This window comes from Oncorhynchus masou, chromosome 21 (assembly GCF_036934945.1).
Source record: "Oncorhynchus masou masou isolate Uvic2021 chromosome 21, UVic_Omas_1.1, whole genome shotgun sequence".
Taxonomy (NCBI): Eukaryota; Metazoa; Chordata; class Actinopteri; order Salmoniformes; family Salmonidae; genus Oncorhynchus; species Oncorhynchus masou.
This window is the reverse complement of record NC_088232.1, coordinates 24,900,799-24,927,144: the sequence shown is the minus strand read 5'-3', so window position 1 is coordinate 24,927,144 and position 26,346 is coordinate 24,900,799. Positions and strand designations below refer to the sequence as shown.

The following is a 26,346-nucleotide window of genomic DNA, read 5'->3' as shown; positions in this document are numbered from 1 at the left end:
AATAGGGTGCCATATGGGACACATACCATGGGGATATGGGCGTTCTTCTACATCTGTTGTTGGTTGCTCTCTGTGTACAGCTGAGGTTGCTTTCCTCAAGCTCTAGCCATTTAAACATTCTTTCAATGACTCATCATAGCATCACAACATCAGTAGTTTTCATGTTGAATTATATTGTACATTTTTAAAGGTCCACTCCTCAAAATGACAGAGTGGGCGTTTTTGAATATGACTTAAACATCATGACCAAATTAAGTCATTCATGATTACTGTACTTGGTGAACTCTGAGTAGTTATCAGAATAAGAAGTGGTATTGATATATTTCCAAGTTCCAATTGATTCAAATTAGTCATACCGATTAAGTTTGTTTCATGAGTGTCCGTCTATACCAATGTCCTCTGAGTACTCTCTCACGTCATTACAGCGTTGACAGTTCCCACACTATCCTCTCTCAGAACTCCTCCTAAATGGCTTGGCCCTTTTAGGCTGCTCTCATTTTTTATAGCCTTGTAATCCCTGCCATTTGTTTGTGTTAGCAACAAGGCATTAAAGGGAAATTGATTGCTGCTCGAAGGCAACTTTTTACATTTTCCTTTTGAAATTGAAGCACAGTTATTTGAGGATTATTGCTCATTCAAGAAAATCACAATATGCCTCGTCTTCCAGGCAATCATTTGATTGTAATGTCCTTTGCAAATGCATGTATGCACACTTTTACTGGCGACAGTCTGCGATACTTGTCAATGGGCCAGCATATGATACGCCTCAAGAAATCTGTAAGACGATCTAGGTGTCTGTCTTTGTGGACCCGTTTTCATTACAACCTGACATGGTTTATTTAGAAAAGGAGTGCCACAGCTGACACATGCACATTTTGTTTTACCTGTACCTGTAGGCTAGTGTTTGAACCTCCAATAGTGTGTATTTAGTCAACAGAAACATAAAGGATATATCTGTCATTCATATGTCAACCCTCATTCTATTTCAGGAGGACCAGAGTGTAGTCACTGGTTGGCTGTTGTATAAACATTAGTGGTGACCTTTAAAGAGATGGTGCGCTCTTTTTCTACTTACCCAGTCAGATTAACTCTTGGATACTATTTGTATGGCTCAGTGTCCAGTTTGAAGGTAGTTTCACTAGCATTGAGCCAATGATTGGAAGTCTCTCGGAACAGCTTGCATAGCTGCAGAAACATAAAAATAGTAGCGGAGAAATACAATTGGTATCTATGAGTTAATCTGACTAGAAGTAGAAAAAGAGCTTAATTGACAAAATCTCGCACTATCCCTTTTAAGCCAGCAGCATGCCACCCTGTATACCACCCTGTATACCACTGCTGGCTTGCTTCTGAAGCTAAGCAGGGAGTCCTGACTCTCTGAGGTCATTAAAGATCCCATGGCACTTATTGTAAGAGTAGGGGTGTTAACCCCGGTGTCCTAGCTAAATTCCCAATCTGGCCCTCAAACCCTCATGGTCACCTAATAATCCCCAGTTTACAATTGGCTCATTTATCCCCCTCCTCTCCCATGTAACTATTCCCCAGGTCGTTGCTGTAAATGAGAATGTGTTCTCAGTCAACTTACCTGGGAAAATAAATAAAAGATGGAGCTTTCACCCTTGGGCCACTGTAGAGCTCTTAGATAGAGGATGTATAAAAATCAGACTTTTTGTTGGATTTGTGTCTGATTATTTGTTTGTGTTCCATCTATCTTTTCAAGTGCAGGAAATCGTCACATTGCAATAGATTGTAAAGCAGGTGTTCTGCAGACAAGACTGTAACCAATAGCAGTACAGCTACAGTGGGACAAAAAAGTATTTAGTCAGCCACCAATTGTGCAAGTTCTCACACTTAAAGATGAGAGGCCTGTAATTTTCATCGTAGGTACACTTCAACAAATGACAGACAAAATGAGAGAAAAAAATCCAGAAAATCACATTGTAGGATTTTTAATGAATTTATTTGCATATTATGGTGGAAAATAAGTATTTGGTCACCTACAAACAAGCAAGATTTCTGTCTCTCACAGACCTGTAACTTCTTCTTTAAGAGGCTCCTCTGTCCTCCACTCGTTACCTGTATTAATGGCACCTGTTTGAACTTGTTATCAGTATAAAAGACACCTGTCCACAACCTTAAACAGTCACACTCCAAACTCTACTATGGCCAAGACCAAAGAGCTGTCAAAGGACACCAGAAACAAAATTGTAGACCTGCACCAGGCTGGGAAGACTGAATCTGTAATAGGTAAGCAGCTTGGTTTGAAGAAATCAACTGTGGGAGCAATTATTAGGAAATGGAAGACATACAAGACCACTGATAATCTCCCTTGATCTGGGGCTCCACACAAGATCTCACCCCGTGGGGTCAAAATGATCACAAGAACAGTGATCAAAAATCCCAGAACCACACGGGGGGACCTAGTGAATGACCTGCAGAGAGCTGGGACCAAAGTAACAAAGCCTACCATCAGTAACACACTACGGGACTCAAATCCGCCAGGGACTCAAATCCTGCAGTTCCAGACGTGTCCCCCTGCTTAAGCCAGTACATGTCCAGGCCCATCTGAAGTTTGCTAGAGAGCATTTGGATGATCCAGAAAAAGATTGGGAGAATGTCATATGGTCAGATGAAACCAAAATAGAACTTTTTGGTAAAAAGTGAACTCGTTGTGTTTGGAGGACAAAGAATGCTGAGTTGCATCCAAAGAACACCATACCTACTGTGAAGCATGGGGGTGGAAACATCATGCTTTGGTGCTGTTTTTCTGCAAAGGGACCAGGACGACTGATCCGTGTAAAGGAAAGAATGAATGGGGCCATGTATCGTGAGATTTTGAGTGAAAACCTCATTCCATCAGCAAGGGCATTGAAGATTAAACGTGACTAGGTCTTTCAGCATGACAATGATCCCAAACACACCGCCCGGGCAACGAAGGAGTGGCTTCGTAAGAAGCATTTCAAGGTCCTGGAGTGGCCTAGCCAATCTCCAGATCTCAACCCCATAGAACATCTTTGGAGGGAGTTGAAAGTCTGTGTTGCCCAGCAACAGCCCCAAAACATCACTGCTCTAGAGGAGATCTGCATGGAGGAATGGGCCAAAATACCAGCAACAGTGTGTGAAAACCTTGTGTAGACTTACAGAAAACATTTGACCTCTGTTATATACCCTTTGTTGGCAATGACAAAGTATTGAGATAAACTTTTGTTATTGACCAAATACTTATTTTTCACCATAATTTGCAAATTCATTAAAAATCCTACAATGTGATTTTCTGGATTTTTTTTTCTCCATTTTTGTCTGTCATAGTTGAAGTGTACCTATGATAAATTACAGGCCTCTCATCTTTTTAAGTGGGAGAACTTGCACAATTGGTGGCTGACTAAACTTTTTTTGCCCCACTGTATATCAGTTATAATTAATGTTTATCGAAGAGTGATACCTCTTCAATGTTGGCTGAGCGTCATGATTGTGTATTTTTTTTTTCACTCAACAGGCTATGATTTCTCAGAGGTGCTGCGATGGTTCGGGGAGCGGGTGGACCGCATCATCCTCCTCTTTGACGCCCACAAACTGGACATATCAGACGAGTTCTCTGAGGCCATCAAGGCCTTCCGTGGCCAGGACGACAAGATCCGCGTGGTGCTGAACAAGGCTGACCAGGTGGATAGCCAGCAGCTGATGAGGGTCTATGGAGCTCTGATGTGGTCCCTGGGGAAGGTGATAAACACACCCGAGGTGGTGAGGGTCTACCTGGGTTCGTTCTGGGCCAAACCCCTGCGGAACACGGAAAACCGTAGGCTCTTTGAGGCAGAGACGCAAGACCTCTTCAAGGACATTCAGAGCCTGCCTCGGAATGCTGCCTTACGCAAACTCAATGACCTCATCAAACGGGCTCGACTTGCTAAGGTAATAAGCTGCTACGGTAACTCTACCGTTACTGTTCTCCCCACTCTGCCTTACCAAATCCTGTGCTTTCTGCCCTGCCCAAATCAGCTGCTTCTGAAAAAGCTAATGTGGATCTAAAATAATCAAACAAACAAAAACAGGAATCCCGCAGCTCTCTGTATTTCTTCCTTCTATGCTGAGAGTGTGTGAGTGTGAGACCATGTGATGTAGTAAAGCACTCTGTACCCCCAGGTTGGCCCTTTTCCCTGGTCAGTGGAGAATGTATGACGTCCTAACCAAAAACTAAGACCCTGCTTACCCACCCTCTCAACCTCTCCCACCCCATCCCTGCCAGTCTGTCTGCCATGTTTACGCCAACCTTGTCTGTCTTTGTCTGTCTGTTTGTCCATCCCACAATGCCTGCCTGCTTCCAAGAGGAATAAACATAATATGGAAACTAAAGGCAAAACCTTACCTTGTCCCCCGGAGCGAACTTCCTTCCCTTTATTGAGGACATGTTAGTGTAAACATTGGTGTGAATGTTCCCCTGGCAAGGACATCTTAAAAGGTGGAGTCGCACTTGCGAACACATTGATAACCCTGCTGGTCCAACAATGCTTGGAGAGGTTAAAGGACCCATGCAATCAACTTCTTTCCGATGTGTTCTATTTTTAACCCACCTTAACATTTCCCCTCATACAATTTGAGTTCACACATACTGTGCAAGTCTCATTATGAAATCAGATGAAAATATCAAAGCATGGAGAAGGAAGGGAACCACACAGGTGTAGACCGAGTTTGCTCGACAGCAGCATGACCCCATACCTACAGTGTAATATGAACTTTATTTGAATATGTGGAAACCTGAAATCTGCAAATGAATTCAAAAGACAGGTGATTAATGCTGAAACATACTTATACATTACCTCTCTCTCTCTGTCTCTCTCTCATAGGTGCATGCTTACATCATCAGCTACCTGAAGAAAGAGATGCCGTCGTTGTTTGGGAAGGAGAAGAAGAAGGAGGAACTGATCATGCGACTTCCTGAGATCTACACCATACTGCAGAGAGAGCACCACATATCCGCCGGAGACTTCCCCAACGTCGTCAAGATGCAGGTCAGCTGAGTTACCATGGTCTCCAGAGAATGAACGCGGAGTGTGTCCCAAATGGCACCTTATTTCCTATATAGTGCACTACTTTTGACCAGCGCTATCTGTGCCCGAGTCAAGAGTAGTGCACTATAAAGGGAATCGCGTGCCCATTTGGGACGCATGATAGGTTATCATCTAGGTGCAACTCAATGGCTCATCTGAAAATGCAGAGTATTGTCAAATGTTAACTAAACCGATTTAAGGGTAATCTTGAACACCTCAAGGGAGTTGTGAGACCGTACGTGTAGATTCAAGTAAAGGGGATAGGTCATCAACAATGATTCAGAATGTCATCGTTGCCGGACGTTTCCATCCAGTTGAAAGCGAGAGAGACGGCCACACCGCTGGCACTTCCCCAGCTCGGTGTGAACGCAGCTGTTTTCTGTCAGCTACACAGGAGAGCGAGAGCCAGGCCTTAGAGGCAGACTGAGCCTGGCTTTGGATTCGGAAGGGAGTAGCTCAACTCATTGAACCTAGAAAATCATCACAACACTTGGACGCGAGAGCATTGCAGCTGGTTATGAGACGGTGTCTAGAGAGAGTGCTCCACATTGAGCATGTTCTAGTATGTGTGGATCCCCGAGGAGCAGTGTTATGCCCGGTCCTGTTATTGTGTGTTGAGGAGCGGGACCACCCGCCATAGTCTCAAATTCCTCTGCATTTTAGTCATGGGAGTCTTACTTAACAAAATGTTCTACACAGCACCTCAGGGACCTGTCAATCAGAAACAGTCAAACAATGAAATGTAACCATAACATACCCTTTGGTCAACCCACCGTAATCTTAACCCTGATATGATTTTAGGGTCCCTTTGATCCAGATCCTACATGCACCCTACTTATTGGTTGTATGTAGGAAGCCTGTAATGTGTGATTTTGTGCCACAACAAATTACATTGATCTCTGAACGTTCTTTGTGTCTTTTGTTTATATATTTTGTTTATACAGGAGCAACTCCAGCACTATGACTTCAGCAAGTTCCCCTCCCTGAAGATGAAGCTGATCGAGTCTGTGGACAAGATGCTGGCCAACAAGATCTCCGGCCTGATGACCATGATCCGCGATGAGGAGAGCAAGGCACCACCAGCTATGGTGAGCGGCGGGGCCTTTGAGGGCTCCCAGGATGGGCCCTTTGGCCAGGGCTACGGAGAGGGCATCAGCGCCGGGTCTGACTGTGACGACTGGATCGTGAGCCATGACAAGCACAAGTACGACGAGATCTTCTACTCCTTGAATCCCATCAACGGGAAAATTAGTGGAGTCAACGCCAAGAAGGAGATGATGAGCTCTCGTCTCCCCAACACAGTCCTGGGGAAGATCTGGAAGCTGGCGGACTGTGATAAAGACGGCATGCTGGATGACGAGGAGTTTGCCCTGGCACAGCACCTGATCAAGGTGAAGCTGGAGGGGTACGAGCTGCCCTCCGAACTACCTCAGCACCTGGTGCCTCCCGCTCACAGGAAGAACGAGGTTGCTGACATCCTCTACAACCACGACGCGGACTAAAGGACGAGCAAAAGAAACACCAGTGGAGGACACTCCAACTCTGTTGTGTCCCAATGCCCAAACTCATACATTATGTAGTATGATGTGATGTTTTGGCCATGCATACTAAGTAGTGTGCTAGTGTGAATATTGGGAAATAGGCAGTGATCCAGTCTTAACAGGAAATAAAGCGGGGGGAAATTTGACTCAAAAACAAGCAGTGACCTTACTAAAGTTATTTTTATCTTTTGACCCAAAGCTTTTATTTTCATCAATGAAGGATTTATTTTAAAAGATTGACACTGCACTTTAGTTAATTTGTGAAGGTTAGTTGTATAAGTATCCAGGAACGGTGCTTACCATACAATGCCTACAGTACTATTCTGCCACACAATTTCACAATTGTCTCAAATATGTTTAGTCTGTAGTCAAAATATAGAGAGAAAATATGCGGAATTGTATTCTTGAACAAATACATCCTGGGAAGCTGTCTGGGTGAGATACAGAGGAAGTGTTCACATGGAGAGGTTGATGTCATAGACTTGACAAAGGTTAGAGTGCATCTCCTCTTGTTTTAAGTGGCTTGGCCATTTTACCTACCGGAAAGAGATTTCTATTTTCAGAGAGCACAGTCTGGTTTTGAAAAATCAAGCATTGAGGCAATGGTGGTCTTTTTGCAACAAAATAAACAGTTTGGGTAACAAAATACATTTTGTCCCATGTTTGTGTGCTTATGACAGGAGTGGATTCCTTGAGGACACATCATTGATACTCGCAATAAGTTTATGATTGTGCCTTTTGTATAAGTTCTTGTCTGTATAGTTAAGTTAAAAATGGTACACTGTCTTGCATATAGAGAAACTCAAACATTGTAAATGTAATAAAAAGTTAAAATGTGTTTTTGTAACATTGTTATTGGAATAGTTTAAGTGATATGCATGTTCATCTCTTCAGCTTTAAGGCAATAGTCTGACATTTAGGCAATTTAAATCCTTTTTTTTTCTACTTACCCAGAGTCAGATGAACTTATGGATACAATTTGCATGTCTGTGTGTGCAGTTTGAAGGCTGTTGAAGGTAGTTTCTGGAGACATTGTTAACTAGTGTTAGTGCTATGACTGGAAGTCCACAGGAACAGCTTGTTAGCTACCTTCAACTTCCTCCTCTCTATAAGTAGAAAAAATGTTGCGCTGTCCCTTTTAAAACTTCATTGCAAATCCTGTTTTATTTCACTTTATCCAGGTATTTATGATTGGATAAATTTCCGTATTATTCACCCAAAACAGACATGAAAACAATTCATGTTTTCAGAACGTAGTTTGCAGGGTGGGGCAAAATAGTCAACCGAAGATCTCATGCATACAACACTGTCTGTCGCTCTTGGGAGATGTGCTTGAGTGTAAATTCCTGCCTGTCAACATTGGGGGGAAAAAACAATTGATATTGTATAATTTCCTCTCTTGGGAGGTGGAGGCTCTTTTTGCTTGTGTTGCATTCTAGTGATTTACTCATTCTAAAGATTTATTTTTGGCTCACTAAAAATGTCCAAATTAGCTGGAAAGGGAGGTGAGTTATGAATATACAGGAAACTCTATCATATGGGTCAAACCACACGTGATGCACTGAAACCCATCTGAAACATTTTTTATTTCTCCTTTTGTAAAGATAATTCATCCACCTAACAGGTGTGGCATATCAATAAGCTGATTAAACAGCATGATCATAACACAGGTGCACCTTGTGCTGGGGACAATAAAAGGCCACTCTAAAATGTGGAGTTTTGTCACTCAACTCTATGCCACAGATGTCCCAAGTTTTGAGAGAGCGTGCAATTGGCATGCTGACTGCAGAAATGTCCACCAGAGGCGTTACCAGTGAATTGAATGTTAATTTCTTTACCATAAGGTGCCTCCAATGTTGTTTTCGGGAATTTGGCAGTACGTCCAACCGGCCCCACAACAACAGACCACGTGTATGGCGTCTTGTTGGCGAGCGGGTTGCTGACGGGTTGCTGGTTGCTGTCAACGTTGTGAACAAAGTGCCCGCGGTGGGGTTATGGTATCGGCAAGCATAAGCTGTGGACAACCAACACATTTGCTTTTTTATCGATGGAAATGTTAATGTACAGCATTACCGTGATGAGATCCTGAGGCCCAACGTCGTGCCATTTATCCGCCGCCATCACCTCGTGTTTCAGCATGATAATGCACGGCCCCATGTCACAATGATCTGTACACAATTCCTGGAAGCTGAGTGTCCCAGTTCTTCCCTGGCCTGCATTCTCACCAGGCATTTCAACCATTGAGCATGTTAGAGATGCTCTGGGTCAATGTGTACGAGTACGACTGCAGTGTTCCAGTTTCGGCCAATACACAGCAACTTCGCACAGCCATTTGAAAAGGAGTGGGACCACATTCTACAGGCCACAATCATCAGCCTGAAACTCTTTGCAAAGGAGATATCGCGCTGCATGAGGCAAATGGTGGCCACACAATATTCTGACTGGTTTTCTGATCCACGCCCCTTACTTTTTTTAAAGGAATCCCAGTCATGTGAAATCCATAGATTAGGGCCTAATTAATTTATTTCAATGGACTGATGTCCTTATAGGAACTGTAACTCAGTAAAACCATTCAATTTTTTGCATGTTACATTTATATTTTTGTTCAGTGTATAGTCGTAGACAAAAGTTATGAGAATGACACAAATATTGATTTCCACAAAGTTTGCTGCTTCAGTGTCTTTAGATATTTTTGTCAGATGTTACTATGGAATGTTGAAGTATAATTACAAGCATTTCATACATGTCAAAGGATTTTATTGACAACTACATGAAGTTGATGCAGAAAGTCAATATTTGCAGTGTTGACCCTTCTTTTTCAAGACCTCTGCAATCCGCCATGGCATGCTGTCAATTAACTTCTGGGCCACATCCTGACTGATGGCAGCCCATTCTTGCATAATCAATGCTTGGAGATTGTCAGAATTTGTGGGGTTTTGTTTGTCCACCCGCCTCTTGAGAACCACAAGTTCTCAATGGGATTAAGGTCTGGGGAGTTTCCTGGCCATGGACCCAAAAAATCAATGTTTTATCCCTGAGCCGCTTAGTTATCACTTTTGCCTTATGGCAAGGTGCTCCATCATGCTGGAAAAGGCATTGTTTGTCACCAAACTGTTCCTGGATGGTTGGGAGAAGTTGATCTCCAAGGATGTGTTGTTACCATTCTTTATTCATGGCTGTGTTCTTAGGCAAAATTGGGAGTGAGCCCACTCCCTTAGCTGAGAAGCAACCCCACACATGAATGGTCTCAGGATACTTTACTGTTGGCATGACACAGGACTCATGGTAGCGCTCACCTTGTCTTTTGATCACTCTTCATAACATCCTGGAGTATGCCATCATACAAACTGAGGCAGCAGACTTTGTGAAAATGTATATTTGTGTCATTCTCAAAACTTTTGGCCACGACTGTGTGTATATATAGCCTTCCTGTATTTTGTTTCAATCAAAGCACATTCTGCCTAGTGGTACGTGTTGAGTTTTGGCTGCATTCATTTTTTTGTGGGAATATTCAGCTAACCAATCCAAAAATCTCAAGGAATAAGGTGGTGTATTTGGTGTAGCAGTAATGTTATACTATGCTATTATATTTGGTTATGTTGAATACTAATGAATGATTATTTGATCTTCCAAGAAATTGATTCAGATTTGATCTAACTTTAACCAGAAATTGAAGCACACCTAGCCTTGGCTACTCTTTTTCCTCATGCAAAATGTGATAATCCAGAAACGAGAGAGCCCATGTGTGGCTGTTTTTATGAAAATCTGTGAATATTTGGCCAAGGAAACATTTCTGGTTGGTCTCGGGGAATGTGAAACCATTAGGAAAGAAGACTTCTAAAACAGTGGTTGAGTGAAGTTGTAGCGAATATGTGGAATGAGCATGGAGAGCCTCACAAATTTTGTTTAAATTACCTTATATTTCAGTCTAATACGCCTATTTATTTTTGAAGCTCTTCATCAGAAGTACGTTTTTTGTAAGTTGTTTGGCCTAACTGTCCTCTCCAAGTTTAGCTGGAACTTATCCCAAAAGGATTTGAGAAATATGATTGTTTGACCGATAGGCCTATGGCATTGGCCTACGTCTCGTCTTCCACTGTGCAGAATATAAGATCTGAACAACGATTGGAGAGACTGGTTCAAACGTCTGACTGAAATACGGGACAAATCTACTTTTTTAATATAAATTAGTGGTGTTTGAATTTGTTGTTACAATGCGGGACCTGGTTGTTTGGTTCCGGGACAAGGGTCAAAATGCAGGATTGTTCCTCACAATCCGGGACATGTGGTCCCAACTACCAGGGGCCCCCCACCCAGAATTATTATTATTGGGAAACCTTTTAAACTTCCTGTTATTTTACACATTTTGCCATGAACTTGAGACAAAATGTTGCAGTTTTAAAGCTAATTTCCTGCAATTAAACCATTTTTGCCATGGATTATTACATGTTAATATGCTATCTGGGGGGCAACGACCCTAAAATCCCACAAAAGCACGGTCGGTAATCCTGCCCCGACTGTGCTTTAGATCAAATCAGAATCCACATCTACTTCCTTCTCACGCCCCCTTTCTGCAATGTAAGTTGCCTATTCAGCATATTTCTCTGTCTGCCAAATTGCCCTATAATGCTAGCCCTTTGCCTCCCATGCAGTCAGGTGAGTCAAGTGTTCATGCTGTAAATCCCTTACTCCAATGGTTTCAAAGTTCACTTCCGCATTACTGGATAGGAGAACCCCCCCCCCCCCTAAAATCTGCGAGATGGGTAGATGAGAGTCTCTGAGATTTATTCACATTGTGCATCACAATCTCAATTGATAAGGATACTTTAGAAGGAAGGTAAGCAAAGAAGCCATATCTTTCCTCCTATGGGCTTACGATTCTCTCGTGTTTACTGTGTATCTCCAGATTTGTCTTCCGTGATTTATTTACATTATTCAAGAGATAATGCTTGTTATACTGTATGTACTGTATGTGTTGACAACAGGTTCATGATGAACACTGTAGTTTACCTTACAAAAGCTTTCTTTTCCAAAACAAGGCCACATAATACTGCTACAGTACCGATACTGTGTTACCTAAAGTCTTCTTGTCATGCCAGTATTTAGTACATCCTGTGTACTTCACAGTATGTATGTTGTTTTTAACCTTGTTGCATGTTCAACATATATTTTATGAGATACTGCTCGTTGTTGTAACTACAGTAGTTTAGTATGACCAGACACCAGTGTCTTAGCTAGTTACTGAGTAAGGTTTCTTTAAAAAAATGTAAATGGCTGTCACATGACTTGGCTCAGATGAAGGATTCCGATGTTGAGTTGAGACAGTTTTAACACTGAAATGTTTTCATCTCAGAGGACGGAGAGAAGGAAAGGTTTGTCCGGTATAGTGTCCAGTTTGAATGTATGTGGGAATAATAGCCTGTATTGTTACTTTAAAGTATAAGTAAGCACCAGCTAAAACCTACTACAAAAAATTATGGATTTTGTTTATCTTAGTCCAAAAAGTACAGTTGAAGTCAGAAGTTTACATACACCTTAGTCAAATACATTTCAACTCGGTTTTTCACAATTCCTGACATTGAATCGTAGGAAAAATTCCCTGTATTAGGTCAGTTAGGATCACCACTTTATTTTAAGAATGTGAAATGTCAGAATAATAGTAGAGAGAATGATTTGTTTCAGCTTTTATTTATTTCATCACATTCCCCGTGGGTCAGAAGTTTACATACACTCAATTAGTATTTGGTAGCATTGCCTTCAAATTGTTTAATTTCGGTCAAACATTTTGGGTAGTCTTCCACAAGCTTCCCACAATAAGTTGAGTGAACTTTGGCCCATTCTTCCTGACAGAGCTGGTGTAACTGAGTCAGGTTTGTAGGCCTCCTTGCTCACACACACTTTTCAGTTCTGCCCACAAAGTTTCTATGAGAATGAGGTCAGGGCTTTGTGATGGCCACTCCAATACCTTTACTTTGTTGTCCTTAAGCCATTTTGCCACAACTTTGGAAGTATGCTTGGGGTCATTGTCCATTTGGAAGACCCATTTGCAACCAAGCTTTAACTTCCTGACTGATGTCTTGAGATGTTGCTTCAATATATCCAATATATTATTTTCTTTCCTCGTGATGCCATTTATTTTTTGAAGTGCACCATTCCCTCCTGCAGTAAAGCACCCCCACAACATGATGCTGCCACCCGCGTGCTTCACACCCGGGATGGTGTTCTTCGGCTACAAACTGTAGTCTGGCTTTATGGTGGTTTTGGAGCAGTGGCTTCTTTCTTGCTGAGCGGCCTTTCAGGTTATGTCGATATAGGACTCGTTTTACTGTGGATATAGATACTTTTGTACCAGTTTCCTCCAGCATCTTCACAAGGTCCTTTGCTGCTGTTCTGCGATTGATTTGCACTTTTCGCACCATAGTATGTTCATCTCTAGGAGACAGAACGTGTCTCCTTCCTGATAGCTGCGTAGTCCCTTGGTGTTTATGCGTGCGTACTATTGTTTGTACAGATGAACATGGTACCTTCAGGTGTTTGGATATTGCTCCCAAGGATGAACCAGACTTGTGGAGGTCTACATTTTTTTTCTGAGGTCTTGGCTGATTTATTTTTATTTTCCCATGATGTCAAGCAAAGAGTCACTGAGTTGGAAGGTAGGCCTTGAAATAAATCCACAGGTACACCTCCAAGTGAAATAATCTGTCTGTAAATAATTGTTGGAAAAATGACCTGTCATGCACAAAGTAGATGTCCTAACCGACTTGCCAAAACTATAGTTTGTTAACAAGAAATTTGTGGAGGGGTTGGAAAACAAATTTTATTGACTCCAACCTAAAGTGTATGTAAATGTACAACTTCAACTGTAAATATGTTGGAAATAGCAGACTTCAAACACAGTTCCCAGTCCAGGATATGAGCTGGCATTGCCCTGTGACTACAAAGAGCATGGCATGATCCGGATGATATTATCTATAAAGCCAATCATTTTTACAGTCCTGGTTGAATAGGCCAGTAAAAGAAATGAGGAGGTATAAAACTATATGATCAGCAGGGTTAGGTTGGACTAACTGTGATAATGTCTTCAGATTCACCGTATTGATACAGTCCAAAGACAGAACTTTTTTAGTGTTCCAACCAACAAATAGTTTGTTTTGATGTGGAGAAATATGGAGATTGGAACGAATACTCAAAATGTTGCATTGAGCAGGGTACTGTAGGCTGATTTGACAAGTAATGGTAGTGAGGTTGATATTACTCTCTCCCTACAGGTGAATATATATAACCGTCAGGATGGACGGGGAGGAGTTCGAGACAGGCCGTATCCAGGTGCTTCAGGAGCAGCGTATGGCTGTCCAGAAGAAGACCTACACCAAATGGATGAACAGTGTCTTCACCAAGAACGGGGTAAGAGGAATGGAGGAAAGCAAATGGCCCTCTGAGGCTATAGTGGGTGTCAACACCCACTGCTTCTCCCTCAACTGTTTAGGGTTTAAACAACGGCCTGGCTCAATGCCCAGTCCTGCTGCCTTTGTTGGAAAATGCCTTTTGTAACTGTTTTGGGGTAAATGTTTTGCTCAGTCATTGTTCTTCATGCGTATCAGCTTTTTAACTGTCGTGCTTTTTAAGTACAGTGCTTATCAAGTGTCTCAAAGTAATGTCATACACTAATCACATACTCTTGGTGCTGGTCAAAAGGTTCTACTTGAAAAAGACCAAAGACAACACTTCACAAGTGTGCCTGATAACCTCTCCTTAGCAGCTGGCTGACCTCCGAGTCAGCCCTGGCAAAAAAGGTTTTTAGTTTTTAAACTGCAGTAAAAGTCCACTAACTGCAGTCGACTCTGGTATTTCAAAGGCTGTAATTGCAGAATAACCTCAGTGTAGTGCAGTGGAACTGCACTGTAACTGCAGTAAAAAAAAAAAAAGTGTAATTTTGGATGCAGTATTTGCAGCATACTGCAGGTATTCTGCACTCTCTCTGCAATCTGTTTTCATAAAGGAGACCTCAAAGTATCTGATTAGCCACTATCTGTGAAAGCTGTAACAACATGTTGAAGCTTGACAAAATCATAATTATCTCACAGACACTAATCAGCTGTTGGCTCTGAGGTAATATTGGCTAATAGCAATGTAATAAGGAAATAGATCTGTGGTAGATCAATGCCAGCAATATTTGATGAATCCAAAATTAGATTAAGATTAAGCTGTGAAATGTGTTCCATTTCGCTACATTACATTCTATCCATTCCTCTGAGATGTACTCAATATGAGCCCGATGGTGCAAAACTGAATGTAATTGGCAAGAAGCTCAAGTTATTCAATTCAATACACCTTTATTCATCCCCTCAGGGGGCAATTTAGATGGGTAGGGCTATGGCGTCTTATCTCAGATCAGTTAGAAAGGACATGTAGGGCCAGAACTGAGGATTGAACTAGCTGAGGGGACCATCATGCTTTATGGACTCTAGACAGGCAACAGTGCTGACGCTTGGTTAATATGTAACCTCACTTTATCATCTATGGCAGGGAGGGGGGAGAGACAGAGAGAATCCAAGATCTGGCATAAATATTGCACCAGCCAGACACACAGGAAGGAAAGAGTCTCTTTTTATAGCATTAGCTTTTGTTTAATGTTCCATTTCTAGGGTAAGATAACATTGTTATTCAGATCCCATCACGTCAGATCTCTTCGAGGAACTGAAGGTAACATAATTGGTCAGAATATGGGCACTGTTCTTTCTTTTATGTCCCTCTTTTTCCTGCATGGGAACAAGGCACATTATGGTTGTTCACACCCACACCATGTGAGTCAGATGCATGGTTCACCACATGTATTTGAAATGCTTCCCCTTCCCTTTCCTCCTCCTCTCTCCGTCTCTCTCCCCCTGAGTGTTGTTCTGTCGAAATCAGCCCATAAGTAACATCTGCGTTGCATATCACGGTAGTGGAAATGTTGCATGGCAGGCAGAGGCCTGTATATAATCCTTTGACTGGACACCACTTTTATGGAATTACCCATACATAAGCATTTCACTGTAAGGTTGTATTTGGAGCATGTGACGACAAAGAAAACCCGGATCACAAACACACCAAGTCAACCTGAATCTGTATTTACAGTACAGCATCATGCATTGCCAACTCCTATGGTCATTGTCATGACATGGCCAGAGGTATTTTATTAGGATCTCCATTAGCTGTTGCAAAAGCAGCAGCTGCTCTTCCTGGGGTCCACACAAAACATGAAACATGAATCATAATGACATAATACAGACAAGAACAGCTCAAGGACAGTTTGCTGTTTATTTGAGCAATATGAGATGGAATGAAGTTCCATGCAATAAGGGCTCTATATAATACTGTACGTTTTCTTGAATTTGTTCTGGATTTGGGGACTGTGAAAATAACCCTGGTGACATGTCTGGTGGGGTAAGTGTGTGTGTGTGTGTCAGAGCTGTGTGTAAGTTAACTATGCAAACAATTTGAAATTTTCAACACGTTGTTTCTTATTTTAAAAAAGAGGAGTTGGCTATAAAGCACAAACAGATCTGGGATCAGGCTAAAGTGTTCTATGCTGTACTGTAAAAATCTACGAAGACCTGAGCCAGCAGGCGTGCATACTGTAACAGTGATGTATAATAACCAGTGTAATGATGTAATGGATGAGCCCTGGCCTGGTACCCCTCCCAGCCTCCCACCACCGTGGATCCAGAAAGACCAGGGCAGACCAGGCCTATATAGGCGCTCCCATAATTACCCCTCTAGGAGAGAGGCAGTCAGCAGACCTGAGTTCAAATACTATTTGAAATCGATCAAATTCTTTGAGCAATTGTTCTTGCCTGCCTGGAGTGGTGGGTTTTGCCGTTTTGGGACTAATGTATTGGTCCATTAAGCCAGGCAAGCTCAATCAAGCACAGAAAGTATTTGAAATGAATTAGAATAGTATTTGAACCCAGGTGTGGCTGTCAGGAGGTAAAGCAATCTGTTCTAAGACATGATTTCCCTGGCGTCTGGATTAGGGAGTGGCTGTCACACTGGTCCAAGAGGATAGGTGCAGGAAAGGGCGGGAAGGAGAAAAGAGAGGCCGAGGGAGGGAGGGAGGGTGGGAGGGAGGGAGGGAGGGGAAGGGTGCTTGTCTGAGTCACACTTTAATGGAGCACAGTGGCAGCAGGCCTAACTAACAGGCCCCGATGTCAGAGCCTCATAGCCCTGGCTGCAGCTGGCTGACTGGGCCGGAGCCAATCTAACATTTCCTGCACCTCCTAACCCAATGTCTCAAATTTACACAGGTCACTGAAAATAGACACCACAGTATGTATGAGAAAGTGAATTGGATTTTTGCAGAAGTGAAGGTGATGATGAGTTGATCATAGTTTCCTTCCTGACTTGCACAATCTGTGAACAAAATGTTTCATCACATAAGCATATTTCTAAGGAAGAGATGAGCAGGTTTAGAGCTTTACTCTAACGAGCCGCGTTAGCTGGGTGATCAGGTGACGTCACAGAGGTGCAGTCTCATGACAGGTTTCGTAACACGGGTCAGTCATACAGGTGTTCTGTTAAACAGGAAGTGATTGTTTATCACTTATGTCAGTACATCTTCTATCATGTTACAAATCATGTTACAAATCTTCTATCATGCTATGCTTCCAACTGAAACTACTACTACAATAGCAGGAAATTGGCTAGCTGGACGAAGCATGATCATATATTCAACAGTCCAGTATAGCCATTCTGTGCTGTCAACTAAAACTAATAGTACAGAATTACTTGGCCGGAACATGTGACTGAATAGAAGAAACTATGCACACATATCATGTTTCCGAGTGCATGCAGAAAGCAAATAATAAAAAAGGAAGAACCTCCAGCACTCTGGGGATCATGGATGCTCCACATACAGTACCAGTCAAATGTTTTAACACACCTACTCATTCAAGGGTTTTTCTTTATTTTGACTATTTTCTACATTGTAGACTAATAGTGAAGACATCAAAACTATGACATAACACATATGGAATCATGTAGTAGCCAGAAAAGTGTTAACGAATCAAGATTCTTCAAATAGCCACCCTTTACCATGATGAGAGCTTTGCACTCGCCCGGCATTCTTTCAGCCATCTTCACCTGGAATGGTTTTCCAACAGCCTTGAAGGAGTTCCCACATATCCTGAATATTTGATGGTTTAGCAACCAATATCTTTTGGTCGCTAAATTATTCCATATGTGTTATTTCATAGTGTTGATGTCTTCACTGTTATTCTACAATGTAGAAAATAATAAAAAGTGGAAACTAGTAAAAATAGAAGTAAAAATAGAAAAACTCTTGAATGAGTAGGTGTCAGAGGAAGGCCCTAAAAATGTACGCTGCTGCTACTCTCTGTTATTATCTATGCATAGTCACTCTAATAACTCTACCTACATGTACATATTACATCGACTAACCGGTGCCCCTGCACATTGACTCTGTTCCGGTGCCCCCTGTATATACAGTAGTATCGCTATTGTTATTTTACTGCTGCTCTTGAATTACTTATTTTTTTATGTATTTTTCTTAAAACTGCATTGTTGGTTAAGGGCTTGTAAATAAGCATTTCACTGTAAGGTCTACCTACACCTGTTGTATTCGGTGCATGTGACAAATAACATTTGATTTGTGTCCAAAATTTTTGACTGGTACTGTACTTACAGCATACAACAATTTAATGGACTTCACACCAATGTATTTTTTTAATAGACCTTCATCAGAGTTTGACAACCCCCCCCCCCCCCCCCCCCCCATTTACACACACATGTTGTCTGTCCCTCTCCAGGAGAACCTGTCCCTTAGTGATGTGTACACAGAGCTGAAGACAGGGGTCCCCCTTGTCCGTCTGTTAGAGTTAATCTCCAGGGAGAAGCTGCCCACTCCCAGCCGACGCACCCTACGGGTCCACTGCCTGGAGAACAACAGCATCGCTATCAACTTCCTCAAGACTAAGGTACATTCACAATACAGAGTTTAGTGAACTGAAGGATTTTCGAAATCCCAAAAATATCTTATAACTAATTCTGCAAGGGTCTTTGAGGTTAATTTTTAGGGAAACAGGCCTACGTTTTATGTGAAGTGTCATGGGGCAAGACATTTTTTTTTTGGTTTTACAGTTCTGTTGTTGTTTCTGAGTTGTTGGAGGTATTGTTTTGCCTCTGACAGTAGTTCACATGAACAAGAATGCTTACTTTTGTTTTGCACTTTCAGAAACTAAAATTGGATTATTCCATCTAGACTAGTCGATAGCCATATTTATTTGATGTTCTCATGTACCCCTTTCAGATTCGTGTGGATCTGATTGGCCCTGAGAACGTTGTGGATGGAGATCGGACCCTGATCTTGGGCCTGCTGTGGATCATCATCCTACGCTTCCAGATCGGAGCCATCAATCTCGATGAGGTATTTCCCATAACATTTTAAAGAGTAGAACATAATACTATATTTGAAATCTGAACTTCATGTGGCTCAAAGAAATGTGAAAATGTTAATTAAAATGACAAGATGTGATACAGTATATTGTTCTCATCCAGTAAGTGCCAGAAATGCAGACTGCATACTAAGTCTGGTCTACCGGTTTCAGGCAAGTGGTGGTGCCAGCAACGCCCGTCGTTCTGCCAGGGAAGCTCTTCTGATCTGGTGCCAGCGTAAGACAGCAGGATACTCCAACGTCAATGTGCAGGACTTCTCAGGAAGCTGGAGGAATGGGCTGGCATTCAACGCCCTCATTCATGCCCACCGGTACAGAGCAGCAAGAGGAAGATGGCAGGATAGCTCCGAGCGGCAGTTTCTAAGATTCAGATTAAGCCTACTTTAATGGAGAATCTCCATTTAAAACGGATTTTTAATCATCCAGAAGTACATTTGCTTAATCCGGGTCTGAGAAACTCCCCTAGGACTTTACAGATGTATAGTTTTTGTTTACTGTACCCATCATATTTGTTTTAATGGAAAAACATTTTGTCGCAGACCTGACTTGTTTGATTATAATCGTCTTCGTGAGGAGGACCCTAAGAGGAACCTGGGCCATGCCTTCTCTCTGGCCGAGAATGAGTTTGGTATCCTACAGCTGCTGGATGTGGAGGACATCGATGTTAAACACCCAGATGAGAAGTCCGTCATGACCTACGTCTCTCTCTACTACCACTACTTCTCTAAGATGAAGCAGGGACAGACCATCCAGAAGAGACTGGCCAAGGTCAGTAGAATCAGAATCCAAAAACTTTGTTACTTGGAATTTCTCTTGGTGATGTACATACAGGCATCCAAAGTCCTAATCCATCCTGTCTATGGTTATCTATAGTAAGATGTGTGAGGAAAGCTTATCCTTGTGTCATATCCACATCAGATCTAGTCAGGGATGGGCCCGTCTGGCCTGGTGGCTCAGTTGGGATGATGATAACAACATCCATTCTTTCTTCAATGTTGACAAAACAATAGGCGAGGCCACTGTGCAGTGTACACACACACACACACACACACACACACACACACACACACACACACACACACACACACACACACACACACACACACACACACACACACACACACACACACACGTTAATATCCAGACCTAGGATTCAGGTGCCCTCTGTAGGCCATTAGTTGAACTGCACCTCTCCTAATCTTGAATGTACTGTAATTTCTAAATGAAGGCAACGCCTCCTCTGACTGACCTGTGGATTAGGCCGGGGATTTCACTGTGGAGCAATGGGAGGACGGGTGGTGCTACTGCTAGAGCTAATCAGATCAGTACAAACACCGATCCTGTAATGCAGACCAATGACTGTCCGTTGTGGGGAGAAACAGACACTGAGACACACTGTAGCCGGAAGCTAGGGGCATAACCTGAGTTTAACCTACTACTCACTGACTGACAACTCCTGCAAGATTGGGCCCAGCCAGCAGGACTGACAACTTGGAAGGAAGGGCTTAATCTGACCCAGTCAGTGAGAGAGACTGTGCAGTTAGTTGCTCTGTAGTGGATCTGAGGTCGAGAGAGAGACAGGTAGCTCTATCGAAGGACAGTGTTCTAGCATTGTTTATGTTAGCACAGTGGCCAGAGTGACCTGAGCTGCTGCAGGACCGAGTGGAGTGCTGTTTGTTTTGAATGTACTGAGCCTGAGGACTGAGCCAAGCCGGGTGACACATCATCATCCTCTCATCATCACCACCATGCTAACACGTGGAAACAGACACAGCAACGTGCTTCTGCAGTGCTGAGGGGGAGAGCGAGAGCCTCTGTGGTGTGATCATAAAGGTGTATTACAGTACAGTAAAGGATGACTGGCAGGTTGCGTCGGGGATAAGGCGGCAGTGAGAACTTGACACTATGAGAATTTACAAAGAGCAGTGGAGCTGACAGGCATAACATGTCCTTCGGTGGCAGTTTGAGTAATCAATGGTTTCGATGGCAACACAGGAGGGAGTCCACCATTGGACCCCGAATGGAGAAACTGAGCAAGGTGTGTACTGGTGTAGTGTATGTGTAGGCCTAGTGTGTATGTACAAGTATAGTGGGTGAGGTGTGTACAGGTGTAGTGCGTGTGTATGTAGCCCACTTGTGTAGTGTGTATGTACTGGTGTAGTGAGCAAGGTGTGTAGCTATGCCTGGACTTAGTTTGGCTTAGAGATTTGGCCTTCTGCACTGTGGGTTTTCCACAAAGACAAAAATGTGGTTGAGAAAGCCCTCAGTGCTGAACTTCTGAATGTCAGTAAATGGCTATGTGACAATAAGCTGTTACTTCACCCTGGAAAAACAGAGTCCATCTTGTTCGGATCCAAAGTGAAACTGAGGAAATCTCCTGATTTTAAGGTGGTAGTAGGTGACGTAGTAGCCACAGCAAAAGACTCTGTTAATTATCTTGGATCTGTGCTAGATAACCATCAAACAGGGCAGAGCATGGCACAAAACCTTATCTCCAAACTGAACCATAAAATTAGGTTCCTGGCTAGAACCTCCAAATATATGGATAAGAATGCAATGGGGGCATTGTCAGGGGCTCTTGTTCAATGCCACTTTGACTATGCGTGCTCTTCCTGGTACAATAGTGCCCACAAGATAATGCAAAATAAATTAGAGACATCTCAGAACAAATTAGGATTATTTTTAAACTTCCAGCAGTTAAGCATCTTGACCTTTCCCACTTTGAAAGTGGTATGGGGAAATAAACTTTTTTTTATACTCAGCTGCCTTACTTTGGAATAATCTTCAGAAAAATGTGAAATGTATTACCTTCATAGGTAGTTTCGAGTTCTCACTGGAAAAAAAAATAATTAAATTGTAGCATGTCTCAAAAGTGTGTTGTATGTGGCTGAGAAGGAAAATGCCCGGGATAGCATATGGTCTGCCTTTTGGTGCCTGTTGCTTATCATGTTGTGATCGTCTTGAATATATTAGGGATTGATTGTTTTATATATTAATGGTGTGTGAGACAAGGGAGATGTACCTGCCCATAGTTGTTTATCATGAAAGGGAATTGTACTAATTATCTGATGTTATGAATCAAACAACAATTTGGTCTCATTGTCTGCCACTACTATTGCCACTTAACTTAGTTGCATTTCCCCTTCCCTCTTCAAAAGGACCACAATGGAAATAAGCTTTTAAGCTTATTGTGTTATCCTTGATGATTTTTCTTAAATTGCGTGTGGAGGCGTCACTGGCGAGCGCCCTTGTGTATGAATTTTTTGTTGTTGTTGTCAAATAAATTCAATCAATCTTAACCCTTTTAAAACTCTTTTTGCAACTGCAGTGTATGTAGTAAACATTGTTTGACATCATTGAATAGAGAGTAAAGAATGACTGATTGCTCCCAAGCAGCCACAAACTCTAAATTATGCAGAATGCAGTGCCCTCTGGCCTTCAGATTGAATGAAATGACATGAACTTTATTTCAATATGTTTTCATTATCCATAGGAGGTTCTACTGTATGTTTCATGTGTATCTTTCTGATTCGTTAGTTTAATAACTCCCTCCCTTCTTCTTCCAGATCGTGGGTCTCCTGAAGGAGCTAGATGATCAGAAGATCCTGTATGAGAGAATGGTGTCTGACCTCCTGCGGTGGATCAAGACCAAAGTGGTGGAGCTCAACGATCGCTCCTTTCCCAACTCCCTGAGGGACATGCAGCAGCTGGTGGCCTCCTTCAAGACCTACCGCACCGTGGAGAAACCCCCCAAGTACCAGGAGCGAGGGGCAATCGAGGAAAACTTCTTCAGCCTGCGCACCAAGCTCATAGCCAACAACCAGTGGGCCTATGTTCCCCCAGAAGGAAAGACCCTGGGGGACATTGAGAAGAACTGGGCCTTACTAGAGCGGGCGGAGCATGAGAGAGAGGACGCCCTCCAGAGGGCGCTGCTAAGGCTGGAGCAACTGGAGCAGCTGGCCCAGAAGTTTGGCAGGAAGGTAATGTTTTTTGTTTTGTAACTTATTGTTTTTTATTATTAGGTGTTATTTGATTTATCATTGAGGACCACTTCAGAAATAAGTGTTTTATTTAATAATAATGCTTGCATGTCTTGGTCTTTGGTTACACTTTCTATAAAGCACATGCATATAATGCTCTATAACATCCTTTATAATGCCTTATAGTACACTTATAATGGGTTATGACACTGACTAAAATTCTATTCCATCCATTCAGGCAGGGCTGAGGGAGGGCTATCTGGAGGACACAGCCCAGCTGATCAGCAGACAGGACCTGAGGGGGTTAAACAGCCTGGAGGAGGCCCAGGCTGCGGCCCGGAGACTGGAGGCCCTGGGGACAGACACCCTGGCTAGGGAGCCTCGCTTCAGAGCCATCAGCGACATGGCAGCTGTCATCGAGAAGGGGAACTATCACAGCAAGGCACAAGTCATCCGGAGGTAAGGCTTATAACTAAATTACCACGGTAAGGACCAAGTCACCTGGAGACTAGCAGTTGCCATTGGCAATGGCTAATGGGGATCCTAATAAATCAAAGTCACCTGGAGATAAGGCTTAGAACTAAATGACCACAGCAAGACTCAAGTCATCCAGAGTTAAGGGTCAGTTACCACAGCAAGACTCAAGTCATCCAGAGTTAAGGGTTAGTTACCACAGCAAGACTCAAGTCATCCAGAGTTAAGGGTCAGTTACCACAGCAAGACTTAAGTCATCCAGAGTTAAGGGTCAGTTACCACAGCAAGTTCCAAGTCATCCGGAGGTACAGTAAGATTCAGTGCTGTAAGACAGTGAAGGTAAATACTTAGTAAATACTCCAACAATCAGTATGTTTGTTTCCCATTGGTCCAAATAATTCATCAAAAATGAAATAAAGCCTACATGATTGAATAGGAACTGTGAGCATGTAGGAAGCATATCTGCACTGGTGTTTTCCGTCCGTCGTTTCAGAGAGGTGAGCATCACAAAGCGCTGGAAAGACATCCTGGTTCAGTTGCAGCAGAAGAGAGAGCAGCTGGGGGACATTGTGAACACACTGAGTGTCCTCAGGGACATCGAACTGGTTGCCCAGGAGCTCAGAGATCTACAGGTACACAACTGATGGACAGCAAACAGCACAGTATAATGTATAACAGTATTACGCTTAATGCTTCATCCTTCATCCTTCAATTTGCATACTTAATGTAGGTTTTAGCAGGATCTTCTGACATTGGGAAGCAGCTCCCGGAGGTGGAGGCCCTGCTTCAGAAACAGGACCTGCTGGAAACCCAGATCTCTGCTCATGGAGAGACTCTGAGTGCCATCAGTAACAGTGCCTTAAAGGGGACACACCGAGTTGCACAGCAGATCCAGACCAGGGTCAAATCACTCAATGCTCAGTACAACTCTCTGATGGCCCTTAGTAAGAACAGGTGAGCACACACACACAACAACTTAGGCCCACATTTAATACATTGTAGATAACGGCAAACCCCAGGTTTATTTATACAACTATTATAAGTATGTGTGGTTGTACCTTAGCAATGACAATATTTGTGTGACAAACCGCTTTCATGGTGTGTTTGTTTCAGATTGGTTTACACAGTGTAAACACAATCTGCAATTGATTGAATTGGTTCTTAGTTGGAACTTACTGATAATTGAGACCTATTAGTAGTGTAGTGCTTTGTCAAATCTAGATCCACATGAATGGTAAATGTTGATTGATGTGGGTCTAATGCCCGAGAAGCTGGTGTTTTGGAGGATATATTGGCATGGGTGTTCGTTGAGTGCCGGTGTTGTGCCGAAAATCTCCCCTCCTGCCAGAATTCCCCCACCCCCTTCGCGTTCTTCATTGCTGCCACTTGCTTGCGAGTTGAGATTTCTGCTCTTCACTCCGTTGTCAATTTAGCCTACATTTCACTGATCTAAGTAGCAGAAAGCATTTTTGTCTGCAGTTTTCGGTTTGGCTATTTGTATCAAGTGTATACGGCTGTTCTAGCTTGTATGGCGCCCTGGGCGAACCCCCCATTAGGCACCCGCGCCCGCCCCCGCCCCCGGCAAGATGACGAACTGGGCGGCTGCCCATGTCGCCCGTACCTAAATCCGCTACTGATTTTGTATTAGTCTATTAAATAAATCTCTTTGCCAACATTTGTCATCACTCCCATGTCTTATTCAACTAGTATTTTTGAAAGTGTAAGGATAATAATTCAGCCATAGTTGTTCTGAAATGTTTATTGCTTTCCAACATTTTTATTTATCTTTTCAAATCAAATTGTATTAGTCACGTGCGCCAAATAAAACAGGTGTAGTAGACCTTACAGTGAAATGCTTACTTGAGAGCTCCTAACCAACAGTGCAGTTTAAAAGAATACGCATAAGAATAAGAGATACAAGTATCAGGTAATTAAAGAGCAGCAGTAAAAAATAACATATACCAGGAGGGTGCTGGTACAGAGTCGATGTGCGGGCGCCGGTTATTTGAGATTTTACTCCCTCCTCTATGTTTAATATAACACACATATATGAATTATTCATTTCGGTTGCCTATTCTGATGTGAAGTTTGTTCTATAGAAAGTATTTGACTGTTGCCACAACATTAAGGAAATTAGAAGGGGGTGATTCTGAAAGGGGGGAGATTTTCGGCACAACACTGGCAAACTGTGCCAATATGTCCGCCAAACATTGGTTTAGAGGGCATTATCATTTTTATACAACGGGTTACCAACATATTCAAATAATGATTTACATATTTTAATCAAAAACGTTATTTTGATTAATTTTTCATATTATTTAATCCTTCCACAAGATCAAATCTAAACAAATCTAGGGATGCTACCCAAGCCGGCTATTCGCTCTATTGGTTCGGTTGCCAGAGACGCGACTGGGTCTTTCAGTCTTTTTATTCTGTGTCTATATGGACGCGACCTAGTCGTTTGTTCTAAATGTTCCATTGATAAAAATTAACTTTCTTATCCCTTGCTTGCTTGCTAGTCAACCACAGAATAACAACAGTAGCTGCATTTGTTTAAGCTGTTTTGTAGTGACATTTATTTGGATACATGCATAACAATGAGCCGAAGAAGCACTCTTGTTAGGACACTGTTGTCAAAGGAGCTAGCCAACAACAAAGCTAACGCAATAACTTCAACCTGAAGCTGGAAAGACTGCAAACTAGCTACACTTCGTTTTGTTACCTTTTTTCAATTGATATTTCTTTGAATGTATCCATAAAAATTATGCCAGCTGATTCATCATTTCGACTGGCTGAGAAACGCTGCCTGCTTCCCTCTCGTCCGTACTCCGACCCCTACAGGTTCATTACCATG

At 42.5% G+C, this 26,346-nt stretch overlaps 2 protein-coding genes across 3 annotated transcripts in view; both read left to right on the top strand.

Annotated features, from left to right (window-relative positions):
• The window catches only part of ehd4 (EH-domain containing 4), a 28,113-nt gene extending 20,689 nt beyond the window's left edge, over positions 1 to 7,424 (top strand). For both annotated transcript variants that reach the window (XM_064927865.1, XM_064927866.1), the window contains 3 exons: positions 3,497 to 3,909; positions 4,842 to 5,006; positions 5,990 to 7,424. In XM_064927865.1, the coding sequence (XP_064783937.1) occupies positions 3,497 to 3,909; positions 4,842 to 5,006; positions 5,990 to 6,547 (1,136 nt within the window). In that variant the 3' untranslated portion in view covers positions 6,548 to 7,424. The remainder of the gene's footprint in view (positions 1 to 3,496; positions 3,910 to 4,841; positions 5,007 to 5,989) is intronic.
• A 3,923-nt stretch (positions 7,425 to 11,347) lies between these two features.
• sptbn5 (spectrin, beta, non-erythrocytic 5) overlaps positions 11,348 to 26,346 on the top strand; it is a 55,975-nt gene continuing 40,976 nt past the window's right edge. Inside the window, exons 1-10 of the mRNA XM_064927864.1 lie at positions 11,348 to 11,423; positions 13,855 to 13,990; positions 18,394 to 18,561; positions 18,894 to 19,010; positions 19,192 to 19,349; positions 19,578 to 19,806; positions 22,605 to 23,018; positions 23,257 to 23,477; positions 23,986 to 24,124; positions 24,223 to 24,446. Coding sequence (XP_064783936.1) covers positions 13,877 to 13,990; positions 18,394 to 18,561; positions 18,894 to 19,010; positions 19,192 to 19,349; positions 19,578 to 19,806; positions 22,605 to 23,018; positions 23,257 to 23,477; positions 23,986 to 24,124; positions 24,223 to 24,446 — 1,784 coding nt within the window. The 5' untranslated portion in view covers positions 11,348 to 11,423; positions 13,855 to 13,876. The remainder of the gene's footprint in view (positions 11,424 to 13,854; positions 13,991 to 18,393; positions 18,562 to 18,893; positions 19,011 to 19,191; positions 19,350 to 19,577; positions 19,807 to 22,604; positions 23,019 to 23,256; positions 23,478 to 23,985; positions 24,125 to 24,222; positions 24,447 to 26,346) is intronic.